This window comes from Trachemys scripta, chromosome 2 (genome assembly GCF_013100865.1).
Source record: "Trachemys scripta elegans isolate TJP31775 chromosome 2, CAS_Tse_1.0, whole genome shotgun sequence".
Lineage (NCBI taxonomy): Eukaryota > Metazoa > Chordata > Testudines > Emydidae > Trachemys > Trachemys scripta.
This window is the reverse complement of record NC_048299.1, coordinates 17,481,018-17,497,321: the sequence shown is the minus strand read 5'-3', so window position 1 is coordinate 17,497,321 and position 16,304 is coordinate 17,481,018. Positions and strand designations below refer to the sequence as shown.

The 16,304-nt window shown below is 38.3% G+C and overlaps 1 protein-coding gene across 1 annotated transcript in view; it reads left to right on the top strand.

The window, feature by feature from the left end:
• Positions 1–16,304, top strand: part of PAXIP1 (PAX interacting protein 1) — a 78,829-nt gene that overhangs the window by 14,104 nt on the left and 48,421 nt on the right. The window contains exons 4-6 of the mRNA XM_034759988.1: positions 3,390–3,453; positions 4,896–5,009; positions 15,171–15,806. Of these exons, the coding sequence (XP_034615879.1) occupies positions 3,390–3,453; positions 4,896–5,009; positions 15,171–15,806 (814 nt within the window). The remainder of the gene's footprint in view (positions 1–3,389; positions 3,454–4,895; positions 5,010–15,170; positions 15,807–16,304) is intronic.

Genomic DNA, 16,304 nt, shown 5'->3' with positions numbered 1-16,304 from the left:
GTCTTAATGAATGCCATTTCCTTAGTTTTAGCAGGAGTCTTTTCCATGCTTACTGCCCAGTGGAAGATGGAGGATATAATATATGCACTACCTCATTTTGGATATCCTTATTAAAAGGATTGCCCTGCTTCTCACCCTGGAGGCACACTGCTATAAAAATCCCATTGTAACAGTTCTGTGGACCTTGGAATGAAGAATAGAAAAATTATCTGTGATTACATGGAAAATTATTTTCTTAGAGTGACGAGGTCTGCAGATCCGGCCCATCCTGCACACAAATGGATCATACAGAATAGAGATGGCTATGGACACCCAGAGATTTGGGTTTGTTGTTGTTAAGTACAATTTACCATGCTTTGTAGTAGGAGAAACCCTTATGCTTTTTCCTGACAATATAGTTAACACAACCTACTATTAAGGAAGGTAGATTTACATAAGAACAACCATATTGGGTCAGACCAATGGTCCCATCTATCCCAGCATCCTGTCATCTGACAGTGGCCAATGCCAGGAGCTTCAAAGGGAACGAACAGGACAGGCAATCTTGAGTTATCCATTCCATCATCCAGTCCCAGCTCCTGGCAATCGGAGGCTAGGGACACCCAGAGCATGGGGTTGCATCCCTGACCATCTTGGCTAATAGCCATTGATGGACCCATCCTCCATGAACGTACCTAGAACAGTGTTCTAGTTTTGGCCTTCACTACATTCCCTCGCAACGAGTTCCACAGGTTGATTGTGCGTTGTGTGAAGAAATATTTCCTTTTATTTTAAACCTGCTGCCACTTAATTTCATTGGGGGGAGATGGGGGGGGGGGAATGGACGGGACAGGTTATTGTGTTATGTGGAGTAGATAATACTTCCTTATTCACTTTCTCCACACCAGTCATGATATTCTAGCCTTCTATCCTATCCCCCCTTAGTCATCTCTTTTCCAAGCTGAAAAGTCCCAGTCTTTTTAATCACTCTTCATACAGAAGCTTTTCCATACCCTTAATCATTGTTGTTGCCCTTCTCTGTACCTTTTCCAATTCTAATGCATCTCTTTTGAGATGGAGTGACTAGAACTGAAATTGAATTATCCTGGCTGTAGAAGTTATCTCAGCGGTAGGGAATTTAAAGGAGAATCTGACAAATCTGGTTCTGTCCCCAACCTGCAAGCAGGCTAACATACACATTGTAATGGATCTGCTGTTCTTATTACTCAAAGAAAAGAAATATTCAGGTAAGCACAGATCATTTTCCCTATTTTACCATCCTGAAAAGAGGGTCAATTATACTTCCTCCCTATTAGCAACCGAAGAGGCAGTGGGAGGAGTTTCTCTCTTTTTCTTATTGCTCTGACAGAGGGGAGGAGGCAGTCTGCACTCTTCTTCTTTGCTGCTGGAAAATAACAGCTTTACATTTCCCATTCTTTCTTTTTTGTCTTCCACTCCCACTTTTCACACCTTTGTTCTGCTTCTTGTAATTTTTCTTAGAGGCAGAATGAAAAGGATCGGTTTCACTCTTGCTCTGTATACAAGTGAGATCTCCACTGAAACTCGGAAATTGCTTCTGAGTATGCTATGAGCAGCTGCTAATGCAGGGAATAGGCCTCCACCAAGTAGCAGAGGATTGAACCTCTGCCTTATATTATGTTTCTAAGCAGTATTAAAGTGAAACATATAAGACCTTTTCATTAGTCTTATTGCTGTTTGAACACTATATGTAACAGCAGTAAAACTGGTTATATTCTTGTAAATTTTAGTGTGCTGTGGCAGTCATTGACTGCTTTCCACTTGCTATGTACAGTCTTTCTTCAGTCCTTGTGGTTTAGTTATTATTTACAAGGTGCCGTATGTGTTCCTGGCACTCTATGGTAATGTAGGAATTAAAGGTGTAATCATAGAAGTTTTTGCATTTTGTGATGGCAGTTACAGTATAAGTGTGTGTATATTTATATCTATATCATCTGTATAAAATAATGTCTCAACAATGTGTTTTTTTTTAAACATGCATGTTGTGGTTAAAATTTGCATAGTGTTGTTAATATGTTTATGTCCTGTGTATTCTGTGGCACTGACTTAATTTGAAGAATTTTCCTTCTGTTGCCTGGCAGTTTCCAGCATTCTCTAATCAGTGTTTTCAAACAGAAACCAAGGCCAGGCAAAAGCTCTAGTGTGTGTATTAAAGGGGGGAAAAAGTGAAACCATGGAGGCATATGAGAGTACTACATAAAATGACTGTAAATGTTTGTTATCCTCAAAGTTCTGCTGAACGTTGTAAACATTTGAAAAAGAGCTCTTCCAGACAACCTGTTCTACATTTCTATTGGCTAAATGTGGGCATGTTATTGCCATCTTTGAATATGTTTTTTTTTTTTAGTATAGTACTATTAAGCTGTCTGAAAGTTCTTATAAGTTTCATTTTGATACCGCTAAAAAGGAAAAAAGAGCTAAGGCAGAATCCTCTGCTGCTTGGATGAGGTGGGGTGGTCCAGTCCCTGCCTTAGCAGCTGCTCATAGCATATTGAGCAGCAGTAGCTCAGTAAATAACTTCCAAGTGTCTCATTAGTTTCACTGGTGCCCTCAACGGTACAGAGAACAGGAGCATATCGGCAAGAAGTATACACATACTTTCTATAGAAATTGTGAAGTCTAAATCGATTTTTTTAATTAGATTTTGTTGAACTTTTTACAAAAAGCACCATTTCACTGCTGTGTTTCAACTGCTCTGAAAAGACTATGGAAATCCAAAAAACGAAATCTTAGTATTGTTTATAATATTTATGATTCCCTTGCCCTTCCAAAGCACATGGTGGGGTCGGGGGAACAAAACTAAGTCAAAATTAAGGTCCTTATTCTGTATATGCTTAACTTGACGCATACAAGTGGTCCCAATGAGTGTGTTAATGTTTGTAGGTTCAGGAGCTAAATCGTAAGAAAAACAGGAATAAAATATCAAGAAGTCAGGCAGAGTTATGTGATTGTGATCCTCCTACATGGAGGGTCCATGGTTATAAAGACAAGATACATGTCTGAAAAATAAGTTGGTGGTTTCATGTCTTCGTTGTTTTTCTTTTTTTCTTTTAGTGGGATAGAATGTGCTGAAAAGGCTGTCCAGGAGGAGCCAGTTCACAGTGCCATTTAAGGCCCCTCCAGTCGTTCGAAGTAATCGGGATCAGTTTGACTAGAAACTTTTAAATTTTTACTGAAACTTGCAACTTGAAGGAAAAAACCTCTCACTTTGCAGGACTAGCGTTTGTTTGTTTGTTTTTGTTTGATTGATTTGGCTTTTTTAATGGTCAAATCTATGCGAAGTGCTGTGCATAACCTTATTAATTCTCTTCCAAAACCCCTCAAGAAATTTCCATTTTGGTTTTGTTATGTCCTTGACATCTGTTTCCCAGGGTGAATGGTTTCTCTCCAGAATCATGTCAGATCTTTTTTGGAGTCACTGCTTGTCTCTCTCAGGTGAGCATATAACCATTTTAAAGAAATATAACTTAGAATAATTACAATATATTTGTATACTTTTGTATTCTGATTCTTGTTTTCCTTATCTTTCTACATGTACCATGACTTTTCTTCTTTGGTGTACCACTACCTGAGCAGCAAATGACTAAATACTGTATTGGATATCACACATGGGGATCCACAGAATCATTCAACACTTAGCAGAAAAGGGGAATGATTTATATGGCATTCAGCAATAAAGAGATACTATAGTATGCAGAGAGCAGCATGTAGGAACTATGTGCCTATTACTTTTAAATTATTTGCAACTTATTTTTGGGATTTTTTTTTTGGTTTTGTTTTGCTTGTTATCCATGCACTAAGCAGGAAAACTTTGCAGAATACCTGATCAGTATGTTTATACCTATTCTTCTGTGCACTAACACTTTACCGGAGGTACCACATCTAAAATTTGAGACCGGCTAGGCTAGAGCCCTGGGAAGATGTATGCACTTACTTAACTCTGAACACGGTGAGCATTCCTATTGAAATCAGTGTGTGAACAGGTGCATTCACCTTTACAGGTTGGTGCCCTATGGTTTTAAATTGCTGCTATTGCTGGTGCTATAAGGAAAAATGTTAATTTTCTGTTGCATATGAATGATTGTCCAGGTTTACCTGGCATGTCAGGCAGAATAGAACGTAATCTGTTAAAGGCAACAAGCACTTCTGATTGTCTTCATGTGTTGTTAAATGTGGTCTCCTGGTTTTAATTCTGTTTTACTTTTTTAGTGCCTTTCTCCCTAACAGACACGAATACTTCAGATTTTTAAGGATGAGGATAAATTCATTTGAAGAATATTGAAGCTGTTTTTTTTTTTTTTTTTTTAAGGCTGCGGGTGTCTTGATCATTACAATTACATACAATGCCTACGAATTAGGTAGCCATTGCCTTGGATAACCAACAGATTTTTGGTTGTAATTCAATAATGACATTCCCTAGGTTGGAGAATGTTGATGCAAGTAAAGTCCATAAAGCAGTCCTTTTTATTGTAAGAGGGTTTTTTTCGACTAGCCAGTTTTGTAAGGTAATGGTTGAAGCTAAATAAATAGTCTTTCATGAATGAATCTACAAAACTTGATATTGGCATTTTGGGTCTATAGTTGTTACTTGCTCCTCTTGCTCCTCCCACTCTTCCCCCCCCCCCCCCCAAAATACCTTATTTTCAGGTTAGCAAAAGTGAAGAACATCTCTAAGGTTTCTTTTCATTGTATGGGTTAAAGAATTGTCCTTCAGTGTTTTTTTGTAAACTTTCATACTAATCCTTTATTTAAAAATGGTGGGAAGTAGAACATTAGTCAGATTGCTAAACAATATTTTACAAGCTATAATAATGCTCTTCAAGCAAAAGAAGTGTTGTTGCATAGATCTAAAAGGTTTATTTTTAACTTCCTATTAGATTTCATCTGAAGATCGAAGTGTGCTGTGGGCTTTGATTACTTTTTATGGAGGGGATTGCCAGCTGAGCCTCAATAATAAGTGTACTCATTTGATTGTGCCTGAGCCAAAGGGGGTAAGAGTTTATTACATGTACAGTCTTTCCTGGTTTAGTTCTCATTTGCTTCTGAATAATCAAACAATTTTCACCTTTCCTGAAGTTCTTTAGAGTCTCAAATTGCTTGCTGGATTTGAACAGCTGAACTGATCATGTTAATGCATTGCAGCTAATTGTCTCATATTTATTTTCCCTAAAGCTTTGAGTTTCATTAATTCAAAAGGTATCCCAGCTTCAATTTATGTATTTCTAATCTGATTTGTAGCTGCATAATAACTATTTGATGTCTAAAGTTTTTTGATAAATAACTGGCTTTAAAGTTGCCTTCCTAGTTACTCATATACACTAGTCAGTAGTGCATGTGCATTAGTATATGTCCTTTATAATTACTTAGTGGCATTCCTGAAGAAAAATTACAAGGCTAGAGTAGAAATACTGTAAAAGCACATATTGACTCTCTAATCTTATTACTAGACTATCACTGAAAAAAGATTTGCAGTGCCTTCCATTTTGTTGACATTTTAGGGGTGTATGTGTATGGGGAGAAGAATCCAAAAGGCAACCCTAAATAACAAAATTCCCAAAGGATTTTCCTCTTGGAGGAAGATGAAGGGTTATTTTGTCCCACTAGTTACTGCACCATATTGATGAAAAATACTGAGCATTTATACAGAATTTTTAATATTCAGAGCTCTTCACAAACCCTAGCTAACCTTCAGATTAATTAAGTGGTATTGCCTTTATACAAGTGGGGAAACTGAATAACAGGCTAAGGGATTTGCCAAAGATGGCACACGAAGAAAACACCGGAACCGAATCTTATAGTGTCCTATTAGTAATGCTCTAATTCTAGCAGTTCCAGTATAAGTACTTATTTCAGGTACTTACTTTTCTGGGGGAAAAAAGTCCTAGTGTGTTTGTTCTCAAACCATAATTAAATATTAAAAAAAATAAAAATAAAAAAACCCAAACCACAACAAATTTTACTTAGACGTTTCTAGCTATCTTATCCGTGGATACAGCAAGGTTTTCTTTGGTTTTTGTTTTGTGCTTTGGTAACTTAGGCACTGATCCTGCAAGTACTTTAACAAATGCTTGACATTATGGATGTGAATAGTCTAAAAAAATTGTGAAGTTAAGCATGCGTCTGAAGGCTTGCTGAATTGGGGGTATAAAATGTATATTTTAAACTTGTTGTGTAGATCTTTGTCAAGTTTGGAAATTTTTGATTGAGAAATAATTTTTTTATACATGTGTCAGGGTTCCCTCCCCACTCTGAACTCTGGGGTACAGATGTGGGGACCTGCATGAGGTGTCTCACAATCCTGGTTACCCCCAGGAAGTATCACATCTACACTGTAATATCTAAGCACCAGAAACTGAGTAGAAGATTTGATATATTTGCATTTACTTGCAAATAAACTGTATTGTATTAAAAATGTTAGGTGTGTTTAACAGTTTTATTTTAGATTAAGCAAAATAAGTATTCCCTTCAGTGCCTAATATAAATATTTGTTGAACAGTTCATTTGAGAATCATCGGTGCAATAGTGAATGAAATTAATTTTTCCCATTATGTTTTCTTCAGTGTTCAGATATAACTACATTATTTTTAGTTATCAGTTTTACAGGTTACCTGATTTTTGCTCAGATTCAAAAATCTCCAGGTTCCTGCCACAGACTGTCAAAGTAGGCTTCTAAAATTTGTCCACAATCTTATTAGTGTGGCATTTTATCCCATTTGTGTTTGTAAAGGGAGCTCCCTCCAGTAGATCATCTGAATAGTCAGAGGAATGATAGTACACCTCTACCCCGATATAACACCGTCCTCGGGAGCCAAAAAATCTTACTGCATTATAGGTGAAACCGCGTTATATCGAACTTGCTTTGATCCGCCGGAGTGCGCAGCGCCCCCCCCCCATAAATCATCAATCAACTTTGCTCCCATAAATCATCAATATTATAACTTTGACAAAATTATAAATATTGGGCCAGATTCTCATTTACACCCTTAAATTGGGTGTAAATTAAATTTAGGCCCATGTTAGGTCTCCTGTACACTACCAGAGGGGAGTAAAAGAGGCATTAGTGTAAATAAGGCCAATTTATATTTCTACACTTACATGCTATTTTTAAAAGTGTGTGTGTGTATGTGTGTGTTTTTTTATATATATATATATATATATAATATTAGTATGTATGTTTTAAAAAAAATAACTTTTACCGTTTTAACTAACACCATTCCCATACCTCCCTCATTCCTCTGTTCTGTTATGCCTTTCTGTGTTATAGCATGTGTTGTTTTGAACTTTAAGCTTATTGGAGCAAGTATCTGCAAGCTCTGCAAGATGTACCTCTACTAGAGCTATGTAGGGCAGCTACCTGGAGTTCCTTACACACCTTCACAAGACATTACGTTTTGTTCCAGTCTTCTACTACAGATACAGCTGTAGGGACAGCAGTATTACAGTCAGTCATCACTTCTGCATCCTTGCACCCACCTCTTGTTTGACTACTGCTTGCTAATCTCCCAGGTGTGGAATACACATAGGGCCCATGGCTCAAAGAAGAAATTGAGGCTACTTACTTGTAACTGGAGGTTCTTCAAGAGGTGTGGTCCCTATCTGTATTCCACTACCTGCCCTCTGACCCCTCTGCTGAGGCTCATAACTGGATTTGTGGTAGGAGAAGGAACTGGGGACAACTGGTCCGCATCCCACCTTAAACCTTTGGTTCAGAGCATGAGTAGAACAACTGGGTATGTGTGGATCAATGGACACTGCTTACTAAAAGTCTCCAGACTCAGGCGCATGGTGCTCATACGTCCCCAGGTGTGGAACACAGATAAGGACCACACATCTCAAAGAACCTCCAGTTACAGGTAACTAACCTCCTTTTCTGAAGGCCTTCTCAGATCCAAGCCAGTTGGTCTCGCCTATAATTGGTGTGTGGTCTTTGAAAGCTTTGGTGGCTGAGTTGTCTGAAGACTCAGATCATTGTCTTTTGAAATCTAGAGTTCTCCCTTTGGATCTGCTCTTTCAGGGACCATCACTTCTAAAATCAGAGATTATTGTTCAGGTCCATTGAAATCTCAGTTCTTGGTAGTTGACTCAGGGAATATTAATTATTCCAGTTGGTCTTGGGAAATGTCCTACTGAGCTCTATACCATTGATCTCTCTGTGGTCAGCACCTCCTGGTCAGTCTTAGTCAGGCTTTTCTATTTTGTGTTTACTGCATGCTATGAAGTTCTGGCCTTGCAGCCTTCTCCATAGGTTTCCATGGCTAAGGAACTTTCAATTAAATACTTAAGAGAACAGACGGAGAATAACTGTGGATCTTCTTTCCCAGCCAAATCTAAATATAGACTGGGCTTTTGGCTACAGTCACTTATTCACCTTCACAGATCGCTCTTGTTTCTGTACTTTAAGAAAAATCAAGTTCCTTATGCTTTCTTAGGGAAGTATAATTCCTACCCAAAATTGACATGCTGCTGAAAGCAACAGGAGAGAGTGCTATCTATCAATCACTCGTAATCTGTGGTGTTTGCAGTTCCCACAGGGATGGGCACAAGAAGTATTGAATAAAAATCTCCAAACTTTTTAATTGAATTGTGCTTTTATATATAATGCCAAAACTCTGTCAGGCACTCCACAGAAACACAAAAAGTCATTTCTATTCCTTTATGTTCCATGTAAAGATAACATAACAAAAGGGAGACAAAGAAAAAGGTGGCAGGTAGGGGTTGTGGGGATAAGGCTTACAAATATAACATGAGTTTGAGGGTTCCACATTTACCTTTATTTTGGGCTTGTAGAGATCTTCCTGTCTCTATGTGGTCGGGGAGGAAAGTTTAAAATGAGGTGGCAGTTAGTGGGGAGAGGGGGGATGAAAGGAGGTAAGAAAGGGAAATAGAGACCAAGGAAGAAGTAGAAAGTTGGGACAGGGAGAAGGAAACCAAAGGGATGGAGAGAGAAGTTGATGGACGAAATAGGATTGTAGGATTGCCATACTGGATCAGACCAGTAGTGCATCTAGACTGGCATTTTATCTGTGACAGTGGCCAGAACAAAGTATTTCAGAGGAAGGGGTAAGAAACTCCATAGAGGACAGTTATGGATTAACTGATTTATACAAGCAGTATCTTCCAAATCCTTCTTAAGGTTAATTTAGGTCCTGGGCACTCACTACAGAAGCAGCTTTTCCTCTCCTGGAATTGACACCTCCTCATCTATTATTGGGAGTGGACTACATCCACCCTGATTGAATTGGCCCTGTCAACACTGGTTCTTCACTTGTGAAGTAACTCCCTGCTCTCCATGTGTCAGTATATAATGCCTGCATCTGTAGCTTTCACTCTATGCATCCGAAGAAATGAGGTTTTTACTCACGAAAGCTTATGCCCAAATAAATCTGTTAGTCTTTAAGGTGCCACCAGACTCCTTGTTGTTTTTGTAGATACAGACTAACACGGCTACCCCCTGATACTATACCCTTTCTGGTATTTAATTAATGTAAATGTAGTGGTCTTATTATCTGTACAATCCTTTTTTGAATCCTATTGAATGCTTGGCCTCTGATATCTTGTGGGAATGAGGCCTACAGATTGTTCTCTTATCAGTTTTAAATATATGCCATTCAATTTAATTGAACATCCTCTTATTCTTGTATTATGAAAGAGAGTAAATAGAATGGAAATAGGGAGAGCATGATGGAGAGGAGAATGGTGGGCAGGGAGGTTGAGATTTGCTTCAGGAGTAGAATAACTTGAGGAACTGGGGGAGGTTGGGATGCCATTTGTGTTACAGTAGCACCTAGAAGCCCTGGTTGTGCTGGGAGCTATACAAGATATTACCCCAAAATGTCTACAGAATAATTAATTAAAGGCAAGAGGCAGCAGGTTTGTGGGAATTGGGGTGAGGCAGGGATAATAGAAACAACAATGCATGATTATGTAGACAAGTAATGTGCACAATTTGGAATACAGAGCTTTTCATCTGTAAAGTGACCATAGATCTGTTTGTAAAAATCTGATGTCAGGAAGCTGGGGTGGGTGTGAAAGTCTGTTGTTGCTGGTGGAGGAAAAGGAGCTATAGCTTTTAGGCCAGCCCAGAATGTCTCCTGCTGGTCCTGAGCCCCAACATGAGCAATGTAAGAGGCGAAGCTGCTAAGTTAATATTTTAACAATGGCTCCCTTATATAGTGAGAATGGACCAGGACCATGACTCAACCATGCAATCTACCAATGTGCAATACAAGCAATAGAAATGTGAAACAGACTATTGAAATGCGAGGCGCCTGTATTTTGTTATGTGTTGTGTCATTATAGATTATAATGTATTTTTAACTATACATTAAGTTTTAAAGGAAGCTTTCTCACTGTGTGAATTAAATAAATCATTTTTTAAAAAGAGCTGGAAAAATCAGGTGCTATCATTTTCAGTCGTAAGGACTCTTCATGTGGACTGTAAACTGGATTTGAACTCTGGCCCTTCGGATCCCTAGCACAGACCTCTAATTCTTGAGTTATCCTCAGATTTGTCACATTGGGTTTGTAAGAAAGTATGACTGAGACTTGGGGCTGCTCTGTTAGAGACCTAAGTCCTGTTCTGACTTCTGTCTGAAGTGACCTTCTACAACTCCACAGTTAACTTATTTGTAAAATCAGTGTTGTTGGGGAGGACTGATACCTAAGGTAGGAGTACAGGCCTAATAGAAAGAAATATAAACAACGAGTAGAAGAGGTGAGTTTTGAATTTGTGGTCCTGGCTTCCAGCCTGATGCACTTTTCTCTAGCCTAAGGCATGTGTGCCTGTGCCAGTTGGCAAACATACTGTGCAGTAGGCAGGCTAATTCTGCTGAGGTGTGGAACTATGGCTATTAGCCAGAATGGGCAGCAATGGTGTCCCTAGCCTCTGTTTGCCAGAAGCTAGGAATGGACGACTGTGCATGGATCACTTGATTGCCTGTTCTGTTCATTCCCTCTGAAGCACCTGGCATTAGCCACTGTCAGAAGACAGGATATTGGGCTAGATGGATCTTTGGTCTGATCCAGTATGGCTGGTCTTAGGTTCTAATGACCAGCAAAATCTGGTACACTTGAAAATGACCTATCCCCCAGATAGAGCTGTTCTGGCTTCTGCTGGTGGAAGGGGAGATCTGAGAGGCTGAGGATAATACAATAGCATACTTACTAGCGTATTGTAAAATGTAACTTAGGTGCTTTAAGCAATAGGATGTTTCCACCACTTCCCTTGGAAAGCTATTCCACCGTCTAGATTTCATTTTGAGGAATGTGTGTGTCTGTCTCTCTCTCCTTCCTTTAGTTTCATCGATGTACTCCTTTTAGGGATCCTTCAAATACCCAGGATCTTATGTCCTCTCAGTCCTCACGACTAATTCAGCAAAATCAGAACCATGGAATGAATCTTTGGTGCATTGTGTCAAAAAGTGGCATTGTGATTGTTATTTTGTGGCCACTATTAGGTGCTTGAATATCTGAATGACTTAAATTTCTCCTGGAGTTATTTGCACCTGAGAGAGTTATTTGCGTGGTGAGATCCCATGAGGTTTGGAATGAAAATCATGTACTCTGTGTCCAATTTGTTTTTTGTACTTTGAGTCTTAAGTGAGAATGATCACAAAGGAAAAGAGGTGCCTAAATTCCTTTAATTAGCCTGCTGTTGCTTAAGCCTCCCATGGAACAGGTCACAGTGTGTCCATTAAAAGAACAGGAGTACTTGCAGCCCATCTTTGTTTTAGAAAGACTGGTAAGTATAATCTTGACAGTCTACACACCCCAGAGAATAAAGCAGACTAACTAATAGCAGCATTAAATCTGAATACGGCAACTTCCTGCACAAGTGTGACTGTCCTGCTGATTTGAACAGTTTTATTGGCCACAAACAATAGGATGTCTGTTGCTTAATTCTATGGTAGGAAGTGTGGTGTAGTTTAGAGACTCCTTATGGATTCGTCCAAAGGCTTTTATTACACATTTGGTCTCTTAGCAGTGTGGGCTTAGTTATTTTATAGGTTCACTGTGTTCTTAAAATACTTGCTAGTTTGTTTTCACATAGCAGCGCCACTTGCAGATATTGTGTCACATTATCAATATAGTCCTAATGTGAATCTTAAATTTATTTTGTATGATGCCTTTAAAATACTGAGGCTCACCAAACCAAATTGCACTTTGTTTGTTTTAAATAAAATACTCTTAAAAGCAACAACTTAATGAAGGATTGTGCATAGGAGGTTTAAGAGAGCCTGCAGCACATAACTGATTTTTGAATTTGTCTTTGTTTTCAGGTCCCACAAAATAATAGATTGTTGACTCCCTTTCCAAGTGATGCCCCAGCATTCCTTATGTTGGTGATGTCACAACTTCTACAGCATTGTGCTGGAGCATGGATCCAGCCTGTAGGAGGTCAGGTTTTGCGTACACACGCGCGTGCACACACACACACACACACACTAACTGTTTACACCTTTTGAGATTTAAAATAGTAAAATGAAAAGCTGCATCGTGTCATATGAGACGAATACTTGATCCTCTTAGGCTAGCTGTATGATCCACTAAGGTTCCTTAGTGGCTCTGATGTCAACAGTCTAGTGGTACAGGCATCATTTGGCATGGGAGTCTGCAATCTGTGATCTAATAAGTGAGGAAAATGTTTGAAATCAGTGTTGAGTGGGCCTCTTACTTCTGGTGTTTGGGGCAGTTGGCATATTAACCTTACAGTGAGTTGATTTTAAAAAAAAAAAAATCTTTCAGATTATGTTTAGGATTTTTAATATAGTTATTTTTATTTTATTTTGGTAGCATCCAAAGGTTCCAATCAGGATCATAATCTGAATGTGCCAGGTGCTTTAAAAATACATAGAAATAGAGAGTCCCTGTCTTGAAGTGATACAGTCTGAATATATAAGACCACCAAAGAATAGAGCAAAGAAATGCAAAATATACTTTTAGCCTGAGTTTTCAAAGGAGTATAAAAATGCTAGGGACCAAACTCCCACTAGTTGAATGCCTAACTTCATTTAGGTCCCTTTTGAAAATATCTATAATGTGATCAGGGGGAGGGATAGCTCAGTGGTTTGAGCATTGGCCTGCTAAACCTAGAGTTGTGAGTTCAATCCTTGAGGGGGCCATTTAGGGAACTGGGGTAAAAAAATCTGTCTGGGGATTGGTCCTGCTTTGAGCTGGGGGTTGGACTAGATGTTCTCCTGAGGTCCCTTCCAACCCTGATATTCTATGATTCTATGAAAGTGCTAAATCTTTATATGTGGACGTACACACACAGAGCAGTTACGTCAGTGCTGGATTGCTTTTAAAGCGTAATAACCCTTGTTATATATTGGTGATTCGTTTACCTGTCTTATTAAAATGTAATGTTTAAGTTCACAGTTTAATTTGCATGAACACGTTTATGCTTCAAATATTGGACTCAGCCATTAATAATAAAGTGAACATTGAGTAATTGGTATTTCCAACTCACAGACGTGCCAGATTTTGGTTTTCTTCAATGTTTTCTTATGGTGATACTGATGTTAATACTTTAAAATATCAAGAGGTACAGTCTGATCAGTGTTGATTTCACATATCTCATGGAGATCTAGGTTCAAATTACATTTATTTCAGTTATATGTGGTCTTTTTTGATGCGTTATAAATTAAACTTATTAAACTAGTTTCCAGATTTTGCACTGCACAGCTTTATAAAACATTATGGAAAACATAATGTGCTTGTCACAAGTTTGGTTTTTATCTGTTTTCCTCTTTTCCATTTAAAAGAGCCTAAACCTTCACTAGATACAGAGAAATCAAACTGTGAACAACAAAAGAAATTCTCCACTCCAAGAGAGGAGAAATATGTGTTTAACAGCTGATAGGAGTAGCTAATTAAGGAGCTGTTTTATATTATTGCAGTGCTCTGATTAAGCTTGAGAAGGCACTTTTGTGCTCTGAACCTGCAGTTACCCATAACTTTTTAAAAACATTTACCTTTGGCAGTTGAAAATTCTTACACTTTCTCTCAATCCAGAGGTGAAATACTTTATTTGAAAAATATCTTTTGCCAAGTTATGATTGGTCAAGAATGCAACTGTTTAAAAAATTGTTCAGATTATCATTGGGCTTTGAGAACTAAAAATGGTGCTAGTTTTTAAAATGTGGTTTTGAATTAGTTCTTAATGCAAGTCCCTTGTTTGAAGAAATTATATTGTAATTTGTTACACACTTTTATTGTGTGTGGCCATATGAAGTTTTAATTTACTGTCTTTTTTTATTTTAAGTTAGTATCAAAATCTGATGACTAATATATGCCACCAGTGACTGTTGAGTTTTAGGGCCTGTCTACACTTGAAACACTACAATGGCACAACTGGAACTGCGCCGCTGTAGCACTTCAGTGTAGATGCTGTCTACGTCAAAGGGAAGAGTTCTCCCATCAGCGTAGGTAGTCCATCTCTTCTATTGAGTTGGCTCTGTCTACACCAGGGTTAGATTGACTTAACTACGCCACTCAGGGTGTGGATTTTTCACACCCCTCAGTGACATAGCTTGGTCGACCTAATACTTTAGTGTAACACAGGCCACACTATGGTAAGAGAGGTTACTGGATGTTATCATCCAACAGCTGGGTATATCTTCTGAATAGTTTGGATCCTTTGGTTCTCATCCTGAGTAATTCAGCACCACTTCTCAGCAAGAATTATCTTTTATTTAAAAATGTCACTGTCACAATTATTGACAATATTTTTAAAGCTAGTGGCATAACAAACTAATGGCATGGCAGTTGTTATAGTGCATCCATAAGTGAATGAGTAATTTAGGAGTTGTAGTAGGTTGCAACTGAAAGGGTAAGAGTTGGTTGCTTGAAAGCAGTTGCCTTACTTGAGTTAATCTGTCTGATCACTTCTTTCTTGGTTCTTAGTTTGGGTTTTGTTAAAGTGTAATTTGTAAATGTTCAGTTGTTGCTGTTTTACGGATTCTGGTGTAGTCATGTGCACTGACACCAAGATAAAAGTTGATAGTAATGATGTCGGCTAAGTGTATATGAAATCATATTCGGAGCTAATCTTTATTCATATCACTAAAAATAATTCAGTCTTGTCTACTTATGTGTGGGAGGGGATATGTAATGCATTCTATTTATAGTCTTTTCTTATGTCTTGTCCACAGGAAAAATATGAATGCGCTTGTAAACGAGAGAGTATTAAAATTGTGACACCTGATTGGGTACTAGATTCTATATCTGATAAAGCTAAAAAAGAAGAGATATCCTATCATCCCCGCCTAATTATATATGAGGAGGAAGAGGAGGAGGAAGAAGAAGATGCAGAAAATGAAGAACAAGATTCTCAAAATGAAGCTAGTACCGATGAAAAATTATCAAGCCCAGCATCATCTCGAGAAGGATCGCCTTTGGGTGACCAGGCTTTTTCACCAAAATCTATTAGTGCTGATAAAACAAAAGGAGAACTGATGTTTGATGATTCCTCAGATTCCTCTCCTGAAAAGCAAGAAAGGAATTTGAACTGGACACCAGCTGAAGTCCCACAGACAGCTGCAGCAAAGCGCAGGTTGCCTCAAGGCAAGGACTCTGGGTTAATTAATTTATGTGCCAATGTCCCACCAGTACCAGGCAATATTTTGCCTCCGGAAATCAGAGGTAATATAATGGCTTCCGTTCAAGGTACCCAAGGCTCTGAACGACCAGAAATGATGACTACGTGGAGTCCAGCAGTACGGACATTAAGAAACATTACTAATAGTGCTGATATTCAGCAGATTAATAGGCCATCAAATGTAGCACATGTAAGTGTTGGATTTTTAATTTTCAATATTGGGCTAACATTTTAAAGAACTTTGTTTCCTTTCGAAATCCTCAAAATCTGAGAAGGGGGGTAAAATATTCCCAGGTTACATAGGGATTACATACAGCTAGATTAAACTTTGCCCCAGTAGTCAACCTATTCATTAGTATTTTAGCTTCACAAAAGGAAAAATTTGTGGACTGGTGGAATATAGTGATATTACAAAAATCAGGATTTAACTCCAGCATTTGATACCAAGATTCCTATTAGGCACTTTCAGTGTTGGCAGGAGCACAGAGTGATTCAGTCTTCAAGCTAGTTACCCTGTTTATTAAACCAAACTTTGTGTCCTTCAGTACTTTTATTTAGTGCAATAAATTACCATGTTCTATACTCAGAAAATTTTAAAGTTGATGGTTCTCTCAAACAGCTGCAATTTGATTCATATTGTGCGTTTGCAGTGTTTGGTACTACTGAGTAATGTTAAATTGCTATGCAG